This window comes from Clupea harengus, chromosome 7 (genome assembly GCF_900700415.2).
Source record: "Clupea harengus chromosome 7, Ch_v2.0.2, whole genome shotgun sequence".
Lineage (NCBI taxonomy): Eukaryota > Metazoa > Chordata > Actinopteri > Clupeiformes > Clupeidae > Clupea > Clupea harengus.
Window position 1 is genome coordinate 19,189,643 of NC_045158.1, and position 26,338 is coordinate 19,215,980.

Below are 26,338 nucleotides of genomic sequence, written 5' to 3' on the forward strand. Positions count from 1 at the left end.
GTCAGGTGGAAGAATCACAACATGTGCTAAAATATCAAATCTCTTTTATTTCCTTTTCTTTCTTTCTAGGGTTTTCTGTTCATAAGGTGCCATTTATGGAGCTGTTCTGGCCTGGGTGGAAAAGACTGGTCAGAAGTGCACAAGAAGCAAGTGACACTGCTAGTTAAGAATACTGTGTCCATATTTGTTTTTCCTTTAAAAAGAAAAAAAAAACGAAAATCAGATTATGCTTTGTTATGCCTAACTCTGCAACTTCCTTTAATTTTCATTTTGTAAAAGATATCAATGTTTTGCTCTCACCTCATTGTAAAATCGTAAAACTCTGTGAATCCAAATTGCGATCTGCAACTTTAAGACTGCACAATATTTTGTTGTTGTTAACAGTTGCCTATACCTGAATTACCGTCATGTAAAGATGATCACAACAATGGCCACTGGACGAAGTTAAAAACGTCAGGCAAGAACGCCCTGACAGAAATCAGCTGTGCTTCTAACCTATCTGGGTTTACGTAATGTTGGGGACGAGCTGGACCGTGTTTAGTTTGGTTCAAGTCCAACCTGCACCTCTCTCAGTGTAGTGTTTTGTTGGAGTAAGATTTACAGAAAAGACATTCCAGAGCTTCTCTAGATCAGATGCAACTGAGGTCTGTACAGTTCACTTCTGGGGAAGCTTAGCTTTTTTAGTACTAACACTCAGCATGGCACTAAGATTTGAGCGAGAAAAAAAAAAAAGGATTTGCACATGTGCTCAGCATCTCTGTATCCGTCTACTTTATTGTGTAGCTCTGAGACAGACGGAACCTAGACACCATTGTATTTGTGGCAGCATTTTAAACAAAGATCACTTCAAAAACTTAAGTTGAAAATCCTGACATCTCCCCCAGTGTTTTGTCTGTGATGACAGGTAGCAGCCGTGTGTGGAGAAAGACAGCACCATTGTTATATCTGTACATGCTTGAGTTCCTTTTACAGAATAAAATGAGTAGGTTTACTCAGAACATTCTGACATAATTCAGCTGGAATAGTGAAATGAAGACTTGAATCCCACTATCACTATATTACAAACCACAAAGTCTGAAAATGATGTGATGTGAAATATTGCATGGAATAGTGGAGTTTCACAGAAGGCAACATTTACCTGTGCCAAATGGCAGTTGTCAGCTCCCAGTCACTTCCTATAGGACAAGGCCAGACAAGTCAAGAGAAACCCACTTTTGAAAGCTACTCAGTTACTCCAATTCTCAAATGTTTTGGAACAGCAAGATGACTAGAGAAAGAGAGAAGCATCAAGCGTTTTTTCCAACCCCAGGGTCTTGTTGAGTGGACTTGACAACGTGTAAAGTTGCTTTATGCACATACAGCACTCATGAGTCATAGATAACCCTCTCCCTCCCTGCATGGACAGACTCTAACTCACTGAGACGTTCAGTCCAGAATGTATCGAGGACTCTTGCCTTATGGTAGCTAGCGATATTTCCTGCTTGATGCTTTTTAATCGGATTAAAGAAATTCTATGATTTTCATATGATATTACTAAGGAAGCTTGTTGGATTCATAGAACAATCTCTTAGTGCTTCATTCCTTGGTATACATTTGGTGTGTGTGTCTGTGAGGGAGAGAGACCATTAATTACTACTTCATTTGTGACTCACTGTGAGTTTTAGCATCAAAGCTCTGCCGGATTTTCCCCTTTAAATAAGGCCACAGTTTTTGCAGATTTGAAATGCAGTGACTTCCACTTTGTGATGGTGTGTGTGCGTGCGTGAAGGTGTGTGCGTATATATGAATACGGGTGAGTTGTCTCTTCTTTTGCTCTCAGAGAAAGGTGGCATCCTTGATATACACCTCATAAAGACACGTTCATGGTCTTTTTTCATGTGGAAATGTAAACAGTGATCACGTTTTCTCTTTTATCAGTGGCAAAAGGACGATGCAACCACCTTTTTCACTGACTATCTTTTGAAGGCAATGCCTTTGTAGGGCTTTGATAAGTCAGTTCCACCATTATAATCTAGTCCCTCACGAAGATGAACCCATTTTTATGAGGCTCTTTTCATCCCCATACCTCACCCTTTGCCTGCTCTCTCTCTCTCTCTCTTTCTCTCTCTCTCTCTCTCTCTCTCTGTCTCTCTGTGTGTCTGTGCCTGCAAACTCCGTCTTTTTTTTCTTCATATGAGTAAAATAAACTCCAGCATGGCACTAAAAAGATTTTAAATGTGAGTCGAGTCTATCCGCTCGTGGCGTATTTAAATTACCCTTTGATCTTCGTATTACGGTTACTTATTAGTTGACTTGTTTTGATGAGAGAGACATGCTTGTGAAGGGTTCTGTTGTCATGTTTGAATGTTTGCGCGTCATTTTTTTTTACGCAGGTTTATCTGGATTGAGTTTAAAGCCGTGGAGACTGTCATGTACAACGTCAGCATTGAGAAAAGAAATATAGAGAAACTATTAGATCGAAAGATAGCAAACTGTATGAGGTTTTATAAGAATGTATTTTAAACATTTAATGAATTATTATTATTATTATTATTATTATTATTATTATTATACAGGATATCATTTCCTTTTATTGCCTTTTTTGCTTGTTAAATATATGTGTATGACGTCATTCAGTTTCTCGCAAATGTATGAGAATTCAACAGCACTAATCTGAATGCATGATCTAGTCTGTGTCCTCTAAAAATGCTATGTCTATTAACCGGCACTGTGTCCGTATTACTCTTGTGACTGCGTGCACCCTCCATAATTGGATGGTACAAGCTTGAGGGATTTGGTGTTTGTTCTATGCTGCTGCTAATAATTGAATTCAAACAGCGTCTGCTGAGATCCTTTTATTGTGGAACCTATGAACCTTGAACATTTACCATTTTGATGCATTCTGCAGAAACTTTGCATTTACTTATAATAAAAAAAATATTTATATGTCAAACACTGTGAATTTGTGTTTTTGTTCAGATGTTAGGGGTTATTTCTGGAATGTCTTTTTACAGATTGTGACTTGTATTAATCACAATTAATTAATTAAAAACATTATAAGTTTAAGAGTTTACAAATCATCAGATTCACCATGAGCCCGGCATTTATAAGCAGCTTCTAGCCACACTCTGTACAGAGACGCCTGTGTTCAGGTCTGCACCATGGTAACGCATCAACAAAATAAATCAGTGGGGCATTTACCAACCCACATTGTCTTGGCTTTCCTGTGGATCGGAGGGCAGCTGCTGTACTGTGACGCCTGCTACTTTGCAATTAGTCAATCAAACCGTCCTTTCAGACCAGGTTGGATTTACAGGAAGCTTTCTCAAGACTCAGTTGTCCTGATTGATTTACAGTAGTACATTCATCAACATTTGCAAGAGATTTACTACACAGTAAATGTAGCATTATCTCAGGAAAGCTTTTTGAAACTATCAGCTCTGTTAGAACAGGTATTTTCTTAAGGAATATTTTTAAACCAGGGACAGGTCCTAATTATAGGTATGGTTGTGGGAAAGAGAGTCTCTGTTGCCCTCTGTGCTGGAAGACGATGGTCTTGAGACAGAGCATGAGAGAGTTGGGTGGGATTGGAAGCAGACCGCCAAGCAGGCCCAGCAAGGCCTACAGCAGAGGGAGTGTCGACAACCAAGTGTGTACCAGTGTATGCGGTTGGCGAAGGCTTCCATTTTGACCTTATTAAGACCTAATACCTGCCACTAGTAACATGCAGTATGTCCAATAATGGTTTTCATTTTATTTGTAATTTCATTGCAAGCCATGCCTGCTACTGAAATTGTTCTGTGCTTCTCGTTATTACTGAACTGTGATACGTAGCTTCAACAGGTACTTTTGTGTGTTTTCTTTAATGTTTACTTAAGAATTAGAGGTCAGTTGAGAGCCACATTCTCTTTCAAAGTATTAGTGTTATTTAGTATTTCTCATAAGGCACCAAACTCTGAGAGGAATCCGGCCTTGAATACTTGATCTGGTGTGGAGGCTGAAGGGTCTGAGTGCATCATCTTCACCTTCCTCTCCCTCAGATCGTGACCCGATCCGATGGCTCCTCACTGGGGCCGTCAGGTGGGGGCTGGGGGGGGAGATGGAGATGAGGAGGTGGAGGAGGAAGTGAGCGAGGGGAGGAGGAGCACATCCAAGTGCCAGAAAGACGTGTGGCATTGCGGATGAGGACTACGACACGGACCTGGATCTAGAAGGTTATGTAGTGTGTCCACTTTAAAGATGAGAACGTGGGTGAATCACATTGTGATAACGTGTGTAGGGTGTGTGTGTGTGTGTGTGGTGGTAGGGGGTGCAGTTGCTACTCTAGGGAGAGAAAATGGCTTGCTGAAGTGAGTCATCATTCAGCCCCCCTCCACACAATCCTCTCTGTATCTCGGCCTCTGTCCTGCTCAGTCCTTTTTCACCTGTTGTTTTTTTTGCAATAGATGTAGAAACACCTACACAGGTGCATGCATTTACATAGATATCTGTTGAGCTCAGACATGCATTCTTAATGCCTCCCTTTCTCTCTCTCTCCCTCCCTCGCTATCTCCTCCTCTCAGTCCCCAGTAACTAACTATTCTCTCTTGGTCTGTAATGACCATCTGGTGGATTTTTGTGCCTTGCTGGCATGATTTGATGAATTGCTTGAGTTAATTCCACATACACACGCACACAGAGAGAGAGAGAGAGAGAGAAAGTCTTAGAGTATGTTATTCACTGCAGAAGTTCAGGCGATCCTCATGTTCTCGTATAATTTCAGAGCCAGGGCGGCCGTACGACCGCACGGGTGAGGCTCGCTACAGGGAAGCCTGTGAAACACTTAAGGTCGTCCCTTCCTCCTACATCCTCAGGAATATGCACAACAGTGAGCTAAACATGACTCACCATTGTCTGGGTCCCCAGGTAAAGGTACAAGCAAACACAGATGTTAATCACCTCCACACACACAAGCCTGTTTGTCATCTCATACCGCTATATTGAATCTTGGGCATGCAGGCTATTGTATATGGCACCACGAGTATGTTCTGTATTGCCATTAAGTTGATGTGGATATATAATATTTGTGTTCACTGACAAATTAAAGAAATAAAAATAATGCAGCTTGCTTAACAGGTCCCATTAGGGATCTCATCGTCTTCAAGTTCACGTATCAATGTGTTTCTAAAACGAGAGCAAAACAGTGGCTGATTCCCTGTGATTCAACTGCAGGGTACCAAAGCGCTCGCAGTTCCCTTGGTAACCAATATCTCCATCGTGAGGCTGAACCTGCGGGATAATTGGATGGAGGCGCCGGGCGGGTCTGTCGTGGCGGAGCTGCTGAAGGAGAACTGTTACATCACAGGTGCTTCCCTGCGCTACCACTTGTGCCACCCACCCATATGCCGCCCTAGAGGTGCCAACTGCGCCTGCTCCGACACCACATCACTCCTCTCCTCTCATCTCCTCGAAAACGAAAAAAATAATAAACGCCTCGTAGTCGTACGTAGCGCGCCAGGGGCTGTGATCTGTATCAAGTGACGTTGAGATGATCTGGTAGTGGGGAGGCTCCAGAGAGGATGTGTCATATCTGCTTTCTCTCTCTCTCTCTCTGTCTGTCTTTTTTACATTTTCAAAATATAAACTCATATCTCTGTGTTGTTTGGCTGCTAATCTTCTGTGGTTATTTTGTCACTTTGACATCTCCCAGGGTGTTTCGTCTGCCATGCTATGGGTGAAGAGTTGTGTTTTTTCCTAATTTATAGGAATCATTTATCATTATTTACAGAGAGAAAGAGAGAGACGAGACACGAGATGACAGAGATAGAGAGAGAGAGAGAGAGAGAGAGAGAAAGAGAGAAAGAATAGCTCCATTCTCAAAATAAAGCATCCACATATAAGTAAGTTGTAAGTTTGATTGTACAATCTGTATTTAATGACAAGTAAATTCAGTTGATACAGTTGATGTGGAATATTTTGTGTTAACTGTAACTAAAAGCTTCAACTATTACAGTGCACACGAGACTCTTAAGTTAGATATTATCTTCTAATGTTTGAGATTGAGATGTGAACTCTTGAGACAAAGTTATTGTTTTGCAGTAAAAAAAACTGAATTGAACTAAATGTAATATTATGAGTATCTGGGTGCAACCTAAGCCTAACCTGGATATCGTCCTTAGATGTGTGTGTGCAGCATCTGGATGTGGCTTCCAAATGTTTGTCTTACGAAGGACAGTCTTGGCAGCTAAGATGCGTTGTCTAGGGGTTAGTCTGATGTTAGCCGTATCCCTCCTCACAACGTAAACTGAAGCAAAGCCTCAACTACGTAATACACACTATTCCTACATGTAAATTCATGATAGTGGGATCATACCTTGTGTGTGTGTGTGTGTGTGTGTGTGTGTGTGTGTGTGTGTGTGTGTGTGTGTGTGTGTGTGTGTGTGTGTGTGTGTTAGCACTACCTGCCAGGCAGCTCTCTCAAGTTGGCTAACTGCTAGCGGGGCAAGCCCATGCAGTGATTCCTTAACTTCAATTTTGTTGAAGGCATGATGGCAAGAATCCCAAATGAATCCAACACAAATGGTTGTCCAAATGCCACTTGTTTGCCTTGACCTACATGTGGCCTGACCAAAGAGGCAGGTACCTGTGCAGCTCAAGTGACTCCAAACAAACTGTGAGCCATGATGTCAGGGCAGATGTGCTTTTATCAATTAACCACAGGTAGTGACATCACTCAAGCCCCACCTGTCAGTAAGTGTTCTTCCTTCCATGTGACCTAATCTGTCCTAACAATTGCCATAATTATTTTGAGCAGTTTTTCTGAAGAACGAAATTGTCTTTATCATGCTCAAATGTTTTGAGTGATAAATACAAAAACTTTCTTTACAGACACCGTAACTGCATGGTGTAAGGTATCTGTTCAAAGTGCAGTGGACTGTGTTATAATAAGAAGAACAAACTCTTTCTGGAAATGAATGCCCTCAAACATTCATCAACACTTACTTTGAGGAAATGTATGTGATCCTCTGTGAGTGAAATCTGCTCCATTCTCAGCATCTCTCCTCTTCAGCTCAGCAATCTCCTGCTCCAGTCGCTTCAGGAGTCCTTCAGCCCGACTCACCTCAGCCTTCTCCTGATCTCTGATCAGCTCTTTCACCTCAGAGCGCCTTCTCTCAATGGAGCGGATCATCTCAGTAAAGATCCTCTTACTGTCCTCCACTGCTTTAATCACTGTGGGGAAAAATAAACTAGAATGAGTGCAAACTCTCAGAAATATTAAGATACATGTGCAGATTGTCAAGTTATTCGTGCAACAGCATATTGAGACACTATGCTGACATGTCTTCTTTATATCAAAAGGATATACAACTACAGTAGCTAATAATGCCAATTCAAATCACAGCAATAAACCCAGATAATAAACAAGATCTTTCTACACATATGAACTAAGCTTGCAAAAGTGATTTGCATACCAAACACACATGTTTTAAAAGAAAGCAGAGGAAAAATATTCCAGACATTTAGCTCCTCAATAACACAGTGAAATGTTTTGCATGCTCTCAGAAGTTTCCCAGTCTCTCTGTCAGTTCAGTGAGGAGGGGAAACAGGGTAATATACTCAAACAAAAGTCACTGATGCATTCCTTTGGGAAAAGAGTACAGTATGATAGGGAGTGCACAGCATCAAGTGATGGACAACAGTGACCCCTGGTGGCAACATCTAAGACATTTATTTGTATCATATGGCCCAACAGAGAAGGCGGAAATGGTGGTGTTTTTAATCCAGCTAGTAATGATGGTAGATTGTTATCCCTGTATATTTTCTTATGTGTAATGTGTTCATGTGCATTAACATCATTGATTAAGGCAAGAGGGATTCTACTATATACAGTAGCAGTAATAGTTTGTTACTTTAAACATTTAAACTACTTGTGCAGCCTGTACCACTGACTCACAGCAGACTTTGTGTAGATGGGCAATTTAATTTCAGTCCATTTAGGTTTAGGAGGGCACCTCCTTTGTACCTGAGTGAGGTGGCTTGTGTTGAGTGAGAGGGAGCGCTGGCCCAGACGAGCGTCCTTCCTCAGCTCACTGATCTCATCCTCCAGCCTCCTCAGGAGCTCTTCAGCCTGCTGCAGCTGGGCCTTCTCCTCAGCTCTTCTCTCTATGGAGCGCAGGAGGCCACTGAAGATCCTCTCACAGTCCTCCACAGCAGCCTGGGCACAGCACTAGTAGGAGACACAGAGGATGTCAGAGGAAGTCTGTCTGAGGACTTCACAGGGGTCCCAGACAGTGGCTCTGGCTTAAAGGTGCAGTACGCGATTCTTTTGTCAAATTCAGAAAAATTCACCTCAGGGGCCTGGCATAGTAAATGGGAAACAAACGTAGTGGCTCAGATCGAGCCATTAATAATTTCAGCCAATCAAGACGATACTTCAGGAGCACAGAAAGGAGGAGTGAAATTTGATTGGTTGTATACCCAATGACATACCCTCTTTTTAAAGAGAGTCAATGTTAGCTGATAGGACTCCTCTCTGGATGAATGGAGGACAGATGCCCAAAACAAAAGAGGACTCGACCCAAACAGCAATCCCAGACAGTTGGTCTGACTACAGGGCCTCTCACTGGATGACTGGAGGAGAGCTCTGATATGGCTCCTCCAGCCTCTCCTCTGGTCAGTTCTCACCTTGAGAGTCTCCACAGCCGTCCTCAGCTCCTGCAGCTCCTTCTCTCCCTCCTGGATTCTCTGCTGGAATTGTGTATGTGATTTATGGAACTCCCTCTGTGAGTAAAGACACAGTTCCACTGAACTGAACTGTCAGGAGAAGACTACCTCTACTTAATGCTGCATTTCAACAGGCAGCGCATCTCTCTTTCTCTTTCCAGAGTTAACAACCAAACCCTATGTCTAATGAAAGCATACAGTATGTCTTGCTATAGTACTCTTTAAGTAGTGGGAAACGGTACCCTATAGAAGAGGTGACACTATCTATTTGACCATGTCTGTTTACTTGAGGCCTTGGTTGGGATCTGGTTGAGTGATTTAGGAGTCTCTTAAAAATCCCTATATCTGGTATAACTGTATAATAACACAATCAAGCATTATTTATGTATTATCAGATGTATTCATCTCCCCTGAATCTAAAAGTAGGGGCTGAGATAAACACAATGGAATATGAAAGCTAAACAAATAAATAATTGTTGTGCTTCCTGAGACCAGTAGGTGGAGAAAAAGATTTGTTTTCAGTGGTCATTGGTGTATCAGGACTCCATGTACTGTATATCACTGTGTGATGTCATGCTTGGAGTTGAAACTAACCAAGTATTTGTCTGTCAACCCTGAATCAACAATGATGATGATGCTGCTCTGCTGTGTTGCCTGAGCATTCTCTTTAGTGCTCACCTGTTTGACAGTTGTCTATGCGGTCGCCGTGACTAACTGCAGACTCATGTACCATCGTCTGTTGGGCGCAGATAGCAGAGACACTGCTGCAGGGAGTGACAGAAAATCTCCAGAAGCTTCTCGCTGTGAGTGCAGATGTTGTCTCTCAGCTGCTCTGTCATACCTCGACCGGCCAGGAGATGCCGCCAGAACCCACAAGCCCCTGAGTTCCGGCCTAGGAAACCCCATGCCAGGTGATCAGAGGAATCACCTGGTCCTCGTTTCAGGCGGCTGTCTTAAGCCCCTTGTTTCTGAGCTTCGTTGCTCAGTCATGGGATTTCTAACCGAGGGACAGTCAACGCTGTATGCTCACCTGCTCCTAGCAGGAACTTGCTCCTGTGATTATTGATCCTTGTTTGCCGCAGCTCACGGTCTGTTGGACTTTATATTGTTTCTGTGATTTTGGATACTTTGTGGACTTTTTGAGTTTGTTGCCTTAAGACGGCGTTTTGTGTTATTTATTGGAAGGACATCTTTTGTTTACCGTGTGCCATTGAATCCGTTGTTGTTTCTGGAATAAACCCTCTGTGAGTCCTCCAAACCTTGTCTCCTGCAGTTGTGCTTCACAAGATCCTAACAGCATGACTGAGCCACAAGCAAGCGCAGCGGAGACAGAGGACGTGCACACAATCCTGAGCAGAATGGGTATGGCTATGGAGAGGCGCTTTCACACCCTGGGGCAGTTCCTGCACCAGCTGAATAGCTCCGTCCCGACCACCTCTCAGGCAGGGCCCAGGAGTGATACAACACCTCAGCCTTCAACCCCTGCGACACCCCCAGTCGTTTCCAGCCCTTGTTCTGGCACCCGCTTCCCACTACCCAAGCAGTTTGACGGAGACCCGGAGGTCTGCCGGGGTTTTTTGACCCAATGTGCCTTGGGTTTCTGACTACAGCCAGACCGCTTCCCCACAGAGGAGTCCAAGGTGGCTTACATCACCACCTTGCTATCTGGAAGAGCCCTGGAATGGGCCACGGCAGTTTGGGAGAGGGATCTACCCATCTGTCACGACGCCGCAGCATTCATGACCGAGGTCCAGACCATCTTTGGGCGCCCCACCAGTCGTCGTGAGTCAGCCAAACATCTCCTCCAACTCAAGCAAGGCAGGCGGTCGGTGGCAGACTATGCCATAGCGTTTCGTACCCTGGCTACACAATCTGGCTGGGAAGGGGACTGCCTGATGACTACATTCTATCACGGTCTCCATGAAGATCTGAAAGATGACCTGGTCAACCGGGAGTGGGGACACAGCCTTGCAGAGTTGATGAAACTTACATCTGACCTGGACCGAAGATCTCATGAACGTAGACGGGAACGCACTACTAACGTCCAGTTCTCCTTAGCACCCCCCAGGAAACAGCCTCCCAGTCAGCTCCCTTACAAGGAAGTGGAGGAACCCGTGCAGCTTGGGCGAGCACGAATCTCACTTGACGAGAGGGAACGACGGAGGCGTGAGAACTGCTGCCTGTACTGTGGGGTGACCGGCCACTTCAGGGATAGATGCCCAGAACTCTTGGAAAAAGACAAACGCTCGCTAGGACAGAGGGGACCACTAGTGAGCGGGACGGCTAGGTCCTCTCAACCATCGTCACGGCTGCAGCTTTCGGTCACACTGGAGTGGGAAGGTGACTCCAAGACTTCTCTCCCTGCATTGGTGGACTCCGGGGCAGAGGAGAACCTCATGGACCTCACTCTGGCTAAAAGACTCAATATTACTTATGTGGTGAGTCCCTCCACTTACACTGTCCAGGCTCTAGATGGACGACCCTTAGGGTCAGGACTGATTGAGTTTGTCACTAAGCCTTTGAAGATGCAGGTGGGGGTCAAACATGTGGAATGGTGTAGATTCTTTTTAATTGACTCCCCAAGAGAGCCTTTGGTACTGGGGTATCCCTGGCTAAAAACACACTCCCCCCAGTTTAATTGGAGAAGGGGTGTTTTAGTAGCTTGGGGACCAGAGTGTGAAGGGACCTGCTCCGGTGAACTGCCCAGAGGACACGGCGTGCACAGGACCATGGTCCAGGGGTCGCCAAAGCTTTCTCAAGTAGTTCCCGAGGTAGACCTAGCATCGTTGCCTCAGCAGTACCATGACCTGAGAGAAGTGTTCTCTAAGTCCAAGGCTAGTACTCTTCCTCCACACAGACCATACGATATGGCTGTTGACCTCCTGCCTGGCATGATGCCCCCACGGGGTAGACTGTACCCGCTGTCCGTACCTGAGACCAGAGCAATGGAGGAATACATTCAGGAGGCTCTTGGTAATGGGTTAATCACAACATCCACGTCTCCTGCTTCAGCAGGTTTTTTCTTTGTGCCCAAGAAGGATGGGGGCCTACGCCCGTGCATTGATTACAGAGGCTTGAACAAGGTAACGGTCAAGAACAAATACCCTCTTCCCTTGATGTCCACGGCGTTTGACCTACTCAGGGGGGCAAAGGTTTTTTCCAAGCTGGACCTGCGTAACGCTTACCATCTAGTGCGCATCAGAAGCGGTGATGAGTGGAAGACTGCCTTTAGTACTCCTAGTGGCCACTACGAGTACAAAGTCATGCCCTTTGGTTTGTCTAACTGCCCTTCTGTGTTCCAGGCTCTGGTGAATGACGTGCTGCGGGAGATGATTAACCGGTGTGTATTTGTCTATCTAGACGACATCCTCGTCTTCTCCAAAGACCTTGAGTCTCATGTCCAGCAGGTCCGGCGGGTACTCAACCTTCTTTTGGAGAACAAGCTTTTTGTGAAGTTGGAGAAGTGCCAGTTTCATGTGTCTAACACGTTTTTTTTAGGCTTTCACATCTCACCACAGGGCGTGTCTATGGATCCTGGAAAGGTGCAGGCTGTTGTTAAATGGCCAGAGCCCACGTCTCTGAAACAAGTACAACGCTTTCTTGGTTTCGCTAATTTTTACAGACGGTTTATCCGTAACTTCAGTTCTGTTGCAGCTCCCATTACTGCACTCACCCGTGGCCAAACATCCAGGATAAGATGGACAGCAGAAACCCAGGCAGCTTTTGAGGCCCTGAAGAAACGGTTCACCACTGCGCCTATCCTACGGCACCCCGACCCTGCTCTTCCCTTCATGGTGGAGGTGGATGCCTCCAACACTGGGGTTGGTGCCATACTCTCCCAGAGGTCATCCCAAGATGGTAAGGTCCATCCGTGTGCCTTCTACTCGCGGAAGCTGACGCCTACTGAACAAAGGTATGATGTCGGGGACAGAGAGTTGCTAGCCATTAAGCTTGCATTGGAGGAGTGGAGGCACTGGCTAGAGGGGGCCACTCACCAGTTCCAAGTACTCACTGACCATAAGAACCTACAATACTTGAAGGAGGCTAAGAGACTAAACCCCCGCCAGGCCCTGTTTTTTTTTAACCGTTTCGATTACATCCTCACCTACAGGCCGGGTTCTAAGAACACGAAGGCGGATGCCCTTTCCCGTCAGTACGATGCCTCCGAGCAGGATGCTCCACCCGAGAACATTATTCCACCATACCGAGTGATAGGGCAAGTACGACTGGCCTTGGAAGACTCCATCCTTCAGGCTCAGCAGGTGGAACCGGATCCAGGAGGTGGCCCATCCGGTTGCCTGTTTGTCCCGACAACATTACGGGCTGATGTGCTTAGGTGGGGTCATGATGAGCACCTAGTTGGGCACCCCGGAACACGTCGGACGTTGGAGTTCATCCGTCGTCGGTTTTGGTGGCCCAACATGAATAAGCAGGTGTTCGCTTACGTCCAAGCCTGTGCTGTGTGTGCCACACAAAAGTCTTCTCACCAAGCTCCCGCAGGGCTGCTTCGCCCCCTCCCTATCCCCAGTCGCCCTTGGTCCCACATCTCGATGGACTTTGTTTCAGGGCTACCACCGTCCGAAGGTAACACTGTCATTTTAGTAATTGTAGACCGTTTTTCTAAGGCTGCTCATTTTGTCCCTCTTCCCAAGCTACCCACAGCCAAAGAGACCGCCGAGGTCATCCTGAAAGAGGTAGTTCGGTACCATGGAGTGCCGGCCGATGTGGTGTCCGATCGGGGTCCACAGTTCAGATCAAGGTACTGGAAAGCTTTCTGGTCCCTATTTAAGACCTCTGTCAGTCTCTCTTCAGGGTTTCACCCCCAGTCAAATGGGCAGACTGAAAGGGTTAACCAGGAGCTGGAGAAGTACCTGCGCTGTGTGGTCTCCAAAACCCCCAAGACCTGGAGTCGCATGCTCATCTGGGCAGAGATTGCACATAACCAGCTGGTCAACACCTCTACGGGTATGTGTCCGTTCGAGGTGCAGTTTGGATTCTTGCCACCATTCTTCCCCTCTGAGCAACCCAAGGTGAACGTCCCCTCTGCTGAAGCTGCTATTGCTAGGTGCAGAAGAACCTGGAAGCGAGCTCGTACAGCCCTGAAGCGTGCCTCCGCATGCTCTCAGCGTCAGGCCAACCGCAAGAGGAGAGCTACCCCATCATTCCGCGTGGACCAGAAGGTGTGGTTGTCCACACGGGATATCCCTCTGCGTGTGGAGTCCAAGAAATTCAAGCCACGCTTCATCGGGCCTTTTAGGATTGTGAGGCGGATAAATCCAGTGGCGTATCAGCTTGCCTTACCAAGGTCGCTTCGGGTGAGCCCAGTTTTTCATGTCTCTTAACTGAAGCCTGTTCTAACCTCCCCTTTGTCTCCTCCAGCCCCCCCACCTCCACCTTCTCGTTTTGTGGCAGGCGGTCCAGTGTTCACAGTTAAAGAACTCCTGGACTCTCGGCGAGTGGGCCGGGGAACACAGTACCTGGTTGATTGGGAGGGGTATGGTCCGGAGGAACGCTGCTGGATACCAGCACGCCACATCATTGACAAGTCCCTCATCCGCGACTTCCGAAGAGACCAGCCTGGTGTCGCAGGACCGTCCGGTGACGGTCGTAAGGAGAGAGGTACTGTCATACCTCGACCGGCCAGGAGATGCCGCCAGAACCCACAAGCCCCTGAGTTCCGGCCTAGGAAACCCCATGCCAGGTGATCAGAGGAATCACCTGGTCCTCGTTTCAGGCGGCTGTCTTAAGCCCCTTGTTTCTGAGCTTCGTTGCTCAGTCATGGGATTTCTAACCGAGGGACAGTCAACGCTGTATGCTCACCTGCTCCTAGCAGGAACTTGCTCCTGTGATTATTGATCCTTGTTTGCCGCAGCTCACGGTCTGTTGGACTTTATATTGTTTCTGTGATTTTGGATACTTTGTGGACTTTTTGAGTTTGTTGCCTTAAGACGGCGTTTTGTGTTATTTATTGGAAGGACATCTTTTGTTTACCGTGTGCCATTGAATCCGTTGTTGTTTCTGGAATAAACCCTCTGTGAGTCCTCCAAACCTTGTCTCCTGCAGTTGTGCTTCACAAGATCCTAACATGCTCGACTGCACCCAACACCTCATGTTTACCTTCTGGTCCTACTTCTGTTTTCTGGAGGCACTTTTCCCTGCTCCAGCTTTACCCACGAGCACAATTCACACTTTCCCCCCTTTAAGACCAGAAGTCACATGGAAATTATACCATTTTAATTTACCTATCCGTGCCCCACAGATCTGATTTTTTTTTTTTAATTTTTTTTTTTAAATAATCAAGAACGGTGCAAACCAGGGTCACACGAGTACAATGTAACTATATGAAATCAACAACCAAAACTGCAACAGCACTGATCCACAGTATTTCACTGGATGGTACTATTGTAGCGCCTATGCAGCATACTGCTGTAAATCACAATTAGAGTGAATTAGAGCATCTTACTGTAGAACTCATGCGTATTACTATTGATCACAATTGCATTGCATATTCCAAGGCAAACAGGAACAAACTTCTTTGTTGTGTTGATGTGTGCCTGTCACGCAGGGATGGATTAACGAACGGGCCTACCGGGCCCAGGCCCAGGCCCAGGGGCCCGTGGTTTCTTAATCCGTCCATGGATGATAGACGATATGAAGGGGAGGTGTTGTAGTAGATAACCATGTCACACATAGGCCATCACCCTCATTTCATAGCACCCTCGCTAAAACGCAGAGCTCCCCCATAGCACCTGCAGAAAAGAATGTCTGGCACCGCCACTGGGCAGAAACCAAAGGTTAGATGGTCAGGGCCCTCTGAAGTCAAGGAAAGGTATTATTGAACATCAATGTTGATTTAAAAGGAATTTTAGTAGAATTTGAAGGGTAGAGCGGAGTATAGATTGAATCGCATGGGTAAGTTAATCTATAAGTAGGGCATAAAAAGATATGGAGTTTGTCAGAGAGCTATGAAGGAAAAGCAAGGTCAAGGTGACAGGTTTGAAATAGAAAGGCTGATTTGTGAAAGGAGGCAGCTGAAGAAGCAATGCAAACAGGCAGATGATGAACAGAGAGAAGGTATTATAGTGTCCTGCAGTCAGAGGTGAAGAGTAGACTGGCTACGTTAAGTAAGTGGGTGTAAAGTTTGACTGAGTATGCTAGCGTGTGTGTGTGTGTGTGCACGAACCCCCCCCAGATTGTTAGCTGAGTTCAACCCATGACTGCAAATTCACATGTTCACATATGTCAGTGTATTTTATACAGTCGTTTGTGTTATGTTTCTTAAGTAACCCTTATAGGTTTGGTGAGATGTAGACATATTTTACACGGCTATCTCTATATTGTTCTTTCAGTACCTTTTATGGGTTTTGTGAATTATGAGAATTATGTCTCAGAGAAACCCTGCATATGGTTGTAGCTTAAATATGGTTATAACGTAAATGAGATATGTATCCCACTGCAGCCAACCTGTTGCTTGTTTGTAAACTCTGTGTTCAATGATTGATTTGAGTAAATGTTCTCACTGAGGAAACATCAGCTTGTGATTAGTGTAACACACACACACACAAACATACGCACACAAACACATTCACAGAGTTGTATAAAAGAGACAATCAACCCCAAGAGAATTTAGCTAAATTTGATTAAAAGCGTTTTAGTTTGTAATTGAGGACCCAACCTTTAATGTAACCTGGGACTCTACATTCATATTTACTTAATACTAGTACAGTAAAAAGCTATGACTCGTCTTCAACACACGAACACACACACACACACATAGCTGTTATTCAGGAAGAGCAGGTTTAAAGGAAATACGTCTGAAGGATTAAACAAATGATTTTGTCATGCAAATATTTCCCCGCCTTCATCTGAACTTGACAGACGGAAAAGAGGAAGCCACTCCTCAGCACACCATGTTCTGGAGAAACGAAACGTAAGTATCACTTGCTAGTCTTTTTCTCAGTGCGCTTGGTCTTTTTCAAGTGTGCTTGTGGTTGTGAGAGAAAGCAAACAAAATGGCAGAGGCTATTTTAAAGAATTCCTTCAACTGTTCAGTCTGTCTTGATGTGCTGAAGGATCCAGTGACTATTCCCTGTGGACATAATTTCTGCATGAGGTGCATTGAGGGCCACTGGGATGAAGAGGATTATAGAAGAGTCTACAGCTGCCCCCTGTGCAAACGCACCTCCACTCCCAGACCTAAACTTTACAAAAATAATCTGTTTGCTGAAATGGTGGAGACATTTATGGGGACCAGAATCCAAGCTTCTCCTATTTCTTCCTCTTATGCTGGACCTGGAGATGTGGAGTGTGACGTCTGCACTGGGAGAAAACTCAAAGCTGTGAAGTCCTGTCTGGATTGTCTATTGTCTTACTGTGAAACTCACTTCAAAGCTCACAATGATGTAAACCCCAGAAGAAAACACAAGGTGACTGATGCCACAGGCCAGCTACAGGAGAGGATCTGCTCTCATCATGAGAAGGTTTTTGAAATATTTTGTCGAACCGATCAGAGTTTTATCTGCTATCTGTGCATGATGGACGAACATAAAGGCCATGACACAGTCACTGCTGCAGCAGAACGGACAGACAAACAGGTCAGTACTGGAGCTACATATGTGTCCAACATTTCTATGAGGGCTCTTATACATACTAACTGTGAATGTAATACCATAACTACAAGAATGCTATCTCACGATTCTTTAATTCTGGCTGTTTCCGCAATGACTTTGCCCGTTAGAGAAAGGAAGAGTCAGGACATGATTATAAGGTGCAAGGACCAGTGTGGAGTAAAAACAGTGAAACATTAACCCGTCGGCTTCAAACTGAACACATTCTTACCTTGCAAAATAATGTCCTGTTCGTTTAGATTCTGAGCCAGCTTGACAAGTGTTTTTGCTGTTTAATACCAGTGCTCCTCTTTAACTTAACTCATGGCTTCATCCTGATTTTCACTTGAAAAAATAATAGCAGCTGCTTCAATGTGTCATTAAATCTCTTGAAGAGACTCAAATGTACTTTAAGGTTTTTGTTTGTGAATGTTCAGTTGTGTCATGTGTGATGTTTGATCAATGCGATGAAAAGAGGCTGTTTTTGTTTTTTAAACAGAGGCAGTTCAGGCAGACCCAGAGGAGATTCCAGCAGAGAATCCAGGAGAGAGAGAAGGATCTGCAGGAGCTGAGGAAGGCTGTGAAGACTCTCGAGGTGAGAACTGACCACATAAGCCAACAGCTGGCTCAGCAATCGCTTGTTATTGTGTTATCACAGTTATGCTGCCATCTCTACATGATACAGACCATCACAGAAAAGACATGGTATGGCAGGATTTGCCCTTGATCATTTGATCAAGAAGAGCCAGTCCCACCAGAGTGAGTTTGCTTACCTCTGTGTGTCTCCTGCCACACTCCTCTTTGTGTGTCTCCTAACAGAGCTCTGCACAGACAGCAGTGGAAGACAGTGAGAGGATCTTTACTGAGATGATCCGCTCCATTGAGAGAAGGCGTGCTGAGGTGAAAGAGCTGATCAGAGATCAGGAGAAGGCTGAGGTGAGTCGGGCTGAAGGACTCCTGAAGCAACTGGAGCAGGAGATTGCTGAGCTGAAGAGGAGAGATGCTGAGCTGGAGCAGCTTTCACACACAGAGGATCACATCCATTTCATCAAGGTAATTTGAAATAAAGCATCCATGTGGGTTTATGAGAGAAAAAAATGCATAATTTCTCGAAGTGTGTAATGTTTTACATCTGCCTAACATATTCAAATACCTAAACACATGAATGCATATACACTAAACCAACTGAATTCACCCATCATGTCTGCAGCCTTTCGGAAAACACAGACCTGACTGAATATTCAGGTGGTCTGCCTCACCTTTTATGTCTTTCTCTCTGTAGAATTTCCCGTCAATCAGTGACTCTCCTCGCTCCTCGCCCAGCATGACCTTCAACCAAAGCTTCTCTTTTGAGGCTGTGAAGGAATCTGTCTCTGGAGTGAAGGTGCAGCTGGAGGAGAAACTGGATGACATCTTCAGGCAGGAAGTAGTCAGGATATCTGTATCAGGTGGATACAAATTTAGAGTTTATTAAATGATGAATTCCTTATTTTAAAGTTTGAGAAGACAAGGATCCCACTTATTTTTTCCTGTATCTCTCAACAGTGATGAATATCCAGATCATCCAGTCTTTAGAATGTGAGTCTCTCTCACACAAACACACACACACACACACACACTATCATTTTTGTATCACACTGATCAGGTTTGTAGCCTTCTGAGTTCTAGTTTGCTGAAGCCATCTGATGAAATATGTTGTTTTAATTTCATGTGTCTGTATTAGCATTTACACTATGAGTTTAAACTGCATTTGCATTTTATTTTAGTTTGAGTTGAAGCATTAGATAAATCAGTAAAAAAAAATGTGAACAGGGTTTAGGTTACATTCCTTGACACCAGTGATGGTTTTATGTTATATTTGAGCACTGTAAAGCTGAATAAGCGTTGGTAAAGGAAAAGGCAGTTGCCTAAGAAATAACATTTGCTTTCACAGCTGAAGTGAAACGTCTTTTCACAGATCTGTCACAGTTGATAAAAACAGACATTAAAGGAAACAAAACACCCATAGATGAAGCCGGCTAAAACTATATGGGCTTAGTCAGTGTGTGAAAATAAGTGTGTGAATGACTCTCTCTCTGTGTTGGGATCCCAGATGCTGATCCTGAACTCCCAGTCAGAAGAACAAACAGTAATGAGATTCTGCCACCAAAGAGTAAGTGTTTACTGACTGATTCTAACAGCCCTTAAGCCTTTACATCAGGGGTCTAGCACAGAAATCATAGTTTCACTGTATGTTATCATTGGTATAATCTGGTGTCAATAAAACCCTCTTTCAGCTGCAAGTCTGCAAACAAACAAATCAAAGCACAAAACTGAACACATTTTCTGCAAACAATGAGAATAATCTGTCGAATACTGCATCTTTCCATCAACAGTGATCTAAATTTTGTCCAGTTTTTAAGTGAACTGTTCTGAACAGAGTATCTAAATGTTGCAAAATGACTATAGTTGCACAGAGTTTTACTGGTGGTGAACATTGACTGAGACAGGTATCCATGAATTTCGGAAGAAGTGGTCATTGAATACATTTTATATCAAAGCAATGCAAATGTGTCCGCAGATTAGTTCACATAGTCTACTGATATGGTGAATGTGTGTAGTGTTTTGAAAAAGTGTACATGGTATTGAGACAAGTGTGAAAATGATTGTGCAAATCTTGGTCAACATTTGGTCTGTTTAGTGTTTTTTTTATGTAAATGATTGTATACATACATCCACATAAAGACATGCAAGCTGTCACACACACACACACAACGTGCGCACACACATGCATATGCACATGCATACAAATACACAGGGTTACACTCACGTCCGCATCATGATCATCGTAGCAAATCCACATACAAGTTCAAACTTACTTTCATGAAAACATGTATAACATCACACAAAGACACAAACAGACACACACAGCGATTTACAAACACACACACACACAAACACGCACGCACGCACACAAACGCACACACACACAAACGCACACACACACACACACACACACACACACACACACACACACACACACACACACACACACACACACACACACACACACAAACGCACAAACGCAATCCATATAAATACCTAAGTTTGTCCTGTCTTCTCCTCCATTAGACTCCTGTCACTTCACACTGGATCCAAACACAGCAAACAGAGACCTCCATCTGTCTGAGGGGAACAGGAGGGTGGAAAGGAAAGTTCAGCCCCGGTCATATCCTGATCATCCAGAAAGATTTGATGGGTTGTATCAGGTGCTGTGTAGAGAGGGTGTGTCTGGATGCTGCTACTGGGAGGTTGAGTGGAGTGGGGGGTGGGTTAATATATCAGTCTCATATAAAAGCATCAGCAGGAAAGGAAGGGGTCATGTGTGTGTGTTTGGACGTAATGATCAGTCCTGGAGTCTGATCCTCTACAGCACCAACTCCTCTTTCTGGCACAATAATAAAGAGACTAAACTCCCTCTAGTGGCCAGCTCCAGAATAGGAGTGTATGTGGATCACAGGGCAGGAACTCTGGCCTTCTACAACGTCTCTGACACAATGACCCTTCTGCACAGAGTCCAGACCACATTCACTCACACACTCTACCCTGGGTTTAGGTTTTGGGCTTCTGGATCATCGGTGAAGCTGTTGTGACCTAAGTGTCTAACTGTAACGTAACAAGTATTATCATTGTACTTAGAATTTGATTACAAATAGTAATGTACAGTAGCTTACAATCAATGGCTAACAACAGTTTTTCCCATGTTCAGGTGTCAGAGGTCAAACTGGCAACACACTTTTTATGAATTTGATGTGAATGTGGTGTTTCCATGAAACCCTGCAACATCTTATGCGCTTCTATAAGAGTTTGCACCATCTCCTTGTGCTGTTACTGCCATTACAGTTTTTCACAATTGCTAACACACGTTTTTCAAAACAATAACGGCTTTCTCAAAACTGAACACAGAAAACTGAAAACCTCTCACACAAAGAGCTAAACCTGACACTCCCTTTGCAAGATGACTCTTTGCCATCAAATCTCTTAACTGTTCACAAAATGGAACTGGTGTTTTCATTTGGTACACACACGCCATTTTTTCAAAAGACACACACATACATTCATTGAGAACACACAACTAAGCATTTGCTGCACACTACCAAGCATTTACAGCACACAGAAGGGCAAAATTGAAAACACAATCATCGAAATGGAAAACACCATACGAATGACAATGACTCTGGAGAATGAGCCATTTCTCCTTTTGTAAAATGTCTCAGTGTAGGCCTACTTTTTATATAGTCAAACAGCACACAAATATGCAGCAAAAAAAGGTTTATTCTGGCACACAGAGACAACAGTACAATACTGTAAACCGGCCTGCTCAATGATGGCAGCAACTGTGAAGCGGCTGAGGTTAGGTTGGACCCTCTGGCCTCATGCTCAACCCATGGTTGAGAACATGGTCTACAACAGTTGCCCGGATTTCATTTGAGATCACCATTCTCCTTCTTCTCTCTCCTCCTCCTTCTCCTTCTTCTCCTTGTCCTTCTCCTCCCCCTTGTCCTCCTCCTCCTCCTCTGCCTCCTCTTCCTCTCCCTCCTCCTTCTTCTTGTCCTCCTCTTCCTCCTCCTCTTACTTCTCTCTGTCCTCTGCCTCCTCTTCCTCTCCCTCCTCCTTCTTGTCCTCCTCTTCCTCCTCCTCTTACTTATCTCTGCCTCCTCTGCCTCATCTTCCTCTCCCTCCTCCTTCTTGTCCTCCTCTTCCTCCTCCTCCTCCTCTGGTTGTCGTTATCTGCCACGTTCTCCATTGCTCATCAAACAAAACAGAGGCTCAAGGCACTTTTATGCTGCAGTCCTGATTGCAAATTGCTCAACAGACCTGATTGTTTAGAGATTTGACTATTTGTGTGTTGTAGGTTGATGCTTTGAGATTTTACTTAAGAAGTGTGTGCAACAACTGAACATTGTGTGTTGTGTTTTGACAACAAGGTGATGTGTAATTGACATCAGAGTGTTAACAAAGAAAATCAGAGTCTAATGCAGATAAGGCAGTGTTACGTAGTGCCAAATGTGAAGGTTGTGCAAATTGTGCCGAATTTTCGCTTTTTGGGTGTTAACAACTGTGAAAAACTGTAACTTCTGTACAGCAATACCTTGCTGCATTTGTAAGGCAAGCAAACAGACATTTTAATGGATTGTAAAAGTTCTTTCCTCATCTCTATTCTAAAATATACTGTATGTCCTCACAATGTTCCATGTTGAAAATGAATGGAACCTCCTGCATGTCTGATATCTTAACTTGAATTAAATAGTAATTTATTCAAAATGTGTGCATCTATTTACTACATTTACATTTATAAACAATTATACTTAAGTACATGTGCACGCTTCCAAAGTAGGCCTAATGTGTTTTAAATATATTCTTTCAATAGCTCATTTGTTAATTAGCTAATGTCATATTTCATAGAAATAAAAAAATACAGTATTTCTAAATTAAAATGTATATGTGTAAATCACATACTCATAGATGCTGAATATTCCTGTTTAAAACAGTAAGCACTACATGACAGTATGCGTGAAATGTGTATGTCTCCACCTGTAGCAGCGGGAGCCTCAGACCCCTAACTCCTGTCTGTCAGCCTGGGAGCTGCTGTCTTTAGTCCCGTCCTCCCCTGTGTCCACTGTCCCCTCTGTGCTCTGGAGTCTCACCAGCTGTCTGCACACCCGCTGGAAGGCAGGACTGCAGAAGTAGTAGAGCAGAGGGTCCAGGATGCTGTTGAGGTAAGTGAGGATCAGCGTGGTGTAGAAGTTTTGGTTTCCGTCGGTTTTACCTTCATGGATTCACACGTCCTCTGCGACCCAATCCTTACCCAGATCAGCACCTGGGCCACATTGCTGGGCAGGAAGCAGACAACGAACACCACCACCACTACCAGGGAGGAGAGGGCCCTCTTGATGTTACCATAGAGATCCACATGCACATACACACACACACACACACACACACACACACGCACAGATTTGTATAAAGGGACAACCAACCCCAAACAGAATTGAGCTGAATTTAACGAAACGTAATCAAGGAGTGTACCTTTAATGTTACCTGGAACTTTAAACTTACATTCACTAAGTATTAGCACTGTAAAAAAGCTATGACTCAAGTCATCAACATAAAGATACACACATACACCCACACACACACACATGTGACAAGTTGTCACAAGCAAAAAGGACAATACAGTAAGGGTCTGTCTGTCTGTCACAAGGTTAAAATTCTGTGATTAAATTAACAGAATCATACGGTCATGAGAAACAGTTCATGAGATCTGTTTAAAACCAGTAAAAACTTGTATTGTGTTAAATGGGGTTAAACATCCACATTTTTCAGGCATATTGTGGATATTTTACACTATTAAGTGGTTGTTATTATTTTCTCATACGAGTTTCAGGAGTGTGTATGAAACATTTAAGTAAGTGGGTGTAAAGTTTTACTGAGTATGCTAGTGTGTGTGTGTGTGAAAGAAACCACCCCAGTTTGTTAGCTGAGTTCAACCCATGACTGCAAATTCACATGTGCACATATGTCAGTGTATTTTATACAGTCATTTGTATATTGTTTCTTAAGTAACCCTCATAGGTTTTGTGAGATGTAGACATATTTTACACAGCTATCAGTAGATTGTTCCTTCAGTAACGTTCATGGGTGTTTGACAGTCTATTCAGTTATGGCTGCATGCTATTTACTGGCAGCGGAAGAGAAAATAATAAGTATGTCTCAGAGAAACCCTGCATATGGCTGTACGTAATGACGTAAATGAGGTATGTATTCTACTGCAGCCAACCTGTTGCTTGTTTGTAAACTCTGTGTTTTTTGATTGATTTGAGTAAATTTTCTCACTGACGTAACATCAACGTGTGATTATTCCCACTGTTTTTCAGGGGTATAACACACACACAGGCAAAAATACGCACACAAACACACACGCATTCACAGTGTTAAAGGACAATCAACCCCAAAAGAATTTAGCTGAATTTGAATTTGTTTGTAATTGAGGACCCAACCTTTAATGTAACCTGGGACTCTACATTTATATTTACTTAGTGCTAGCACAGGAAAAGGTAATTATGTAATTATGTCTCTTAGGCTGCTGCTCTCTCATTATTCCCTATAAACTTCTCTCAAGTTTTCTATCATAACTCTGTGAATGTAACATTATAACAGCAGCAGATTTGGGACACTGCATTCCAAGCTACCGTAAGGTGTGAGATTTTGCTGATATTATCTAGAGTTCATATCTGATAAATGCTAAAGACATCCCAGTGTACAGACTCTAAACTGATTGTACCCTTTATGTCTGCAATTAGGATGTGTTCATGAATCAATTAAATAGTTTAAGAACTGAAGGGTTTTTAAATGATTTTACCATCCTAATGAAGATTAGTGGCTCTTTAGTGAGTGCATTTCTGTCTTCTCTTGTCAGTGGGAGGTTGGAGGCTTCTACATATAAGAGTCTAACAGGTATTGGACATATACAGTGTTAAGACTAAAGCAGCTGGACACTCATAGTTTCACTTTTGTTTGTGTCTCTGGGACCCATTGTCCATGTTAACTACAAGACACATCAGTTAACCTTTAATTTGCACTACAACCACCAAAACACTTCATACTTCACCCAAAAGTGACTCACTCTGCCATAGCTATAGCATAAGCTCGCTCCCATTAAACTACATTATCACTCAATGTACTATGAACTAAAAGAACTTGAAGCATTGCAAAATGCATATATTATATGTTGATGTATCCTCTGCCTTTTGCATAGTTTAGTGTCGCATTGCAAAAGAAAAGAAAAACGTATGACATCGCTTACAGTACATAATACAAAACAAATGCAGTAACTATGAAAATCAGCTAAATTCCTCAAGACAGCGCTGGTGGTATACTATAGTACCAAAAAAGCGTGCAGACACGTTTCATTCCCAGTACAGTAAGTGAAACAACAAGACATGAGACTACCATAAGAAGTGTCCTGCAGTCCTAATGTTGATCTATTGAGATTTCTTTATGAACATTTTCCCTTGCCTTGAATCTTCCCTTTCCCTTGCCTCTAAAATCCACGTATTCCACAAATATTTCAAGGCAAGCAGTTGTCATGACACCAAGAACAAACTTTTTTGATTCGTTGGTTTGCCAGTCATAGTACTGTAGATATAGTACAGTATTGTGACAGTACAGTATGGTCAATTGACCATGTCTGATCAGTGGTACAGTGGTTAGTGTTGTTGACTAACAACCTGGGTTCAATTCTTGGGCAATGCAAGATGCTATTGTAAGTCACTTTGGATGAAAGTGTGTGTTGTAATTGCATGTTTTGGTCACTTTGTCTTACATGACTTAGTAATGTTGTGGGTACAGACAGACTGGTGAACACCCTGAGTCTTAGAAAAATATAAAAACAACAGGAGAGTCAGTATTCTTTATCTACTGTATGAGAATATGATGTGAAAATAAGCTTGCTGTGACTTTTATGAATGCCCTTTTGACTAAGTTTAATGGGCTGTAATGTGATGTTTTCTGTCTCAGTGTTTGAAGTTGGTGTTTTTCATGGACCAGTGACCAATGGGCAGTTTTCCCAGTGTAAGTTGGACATAAACACATGCAGCTATCAGAGTAGACACACACACACAACATGCGCACACACACAGGGATACACTCACATGTATAGAATCATGAATCATAGTAGCAAACCCACATACAAATTCAAACCTACATTCATGTAAACATGTATAACATCTCACACAGCAACACAGCAACAAACACACACACACACACACACACACACACACACACACACACACACACACACACACACACACAGGGACACACTCACATGCATATAATCATGATTATAGTAGCAAACCCACATACAAATTCAAACCTACATTCATGTAAACATTTTTACCCTCAGTATCACTCATATATAAAAATAACTTCATTTGCACACATTCGTACAGACACATGCGTACACAAACACACACACACACAAATGTAGGCAAACATCCATGCAAACATGT

General features: G+C 43.7%; 2 protein-coding genes across 3 annotated transcripts in view; both read left to right on the plus strand.

Annotated features, from left to right (window-relative positions):
- Nucleotides 1–2,932, plus strand: part of nos1 (nitric oxide synthase 1 (neuronal)) — a 37,725-nt gene extending 34,793 nt beyond the window's left edge. For both annotated transcript variants that reach the window (XM_031570761.1, XM_031570760.2), the window contains exon 29: nucleotides 70–2,932. In XM_031570761.1, the coding sequence (XP_031426621.1) occupies nucleotides 70–85 (16 nt within the window). In that variant the 3' untranslated portion in view covers nucleotides 86–2,932. The remainder of the gene's footprint in view (nucleotides 1–69) is intronic.
- A 13,713-nt stretch (nucleotides 2,933–16,645) lies between these two features.
- Nucleotides 16,646–21,222, plus strand: LOC105901065 (tripartite motif-containing protein 16-like). The gene is made up of 7 exons (XM_031571218.2): nucleotides 16,646–17,276; nucleotides 17,788–17,883; nucleotides 18,108–18,341; nucleotides 18,571–18,736; nucleotides 18,834–18,866; nucleotides 19,381–19,440; nucleotides 20,400–21,222. The coding sequence occupies exons 1-7, from the start codon at nucleotides 16,695–16,697 to the stop codon at nucleotides 20,918–20,920; spliced, it is 1,692 nt and encodes a 563-aa protein (XP_031427078.2). The 5' UTR covers nucleotides 16,646–16,694; the 3' UTR covers nucleotides 20,921–21,222.
- Nucleotides 21,223–26,338: the final 5,116 nt, after the last annotated feature.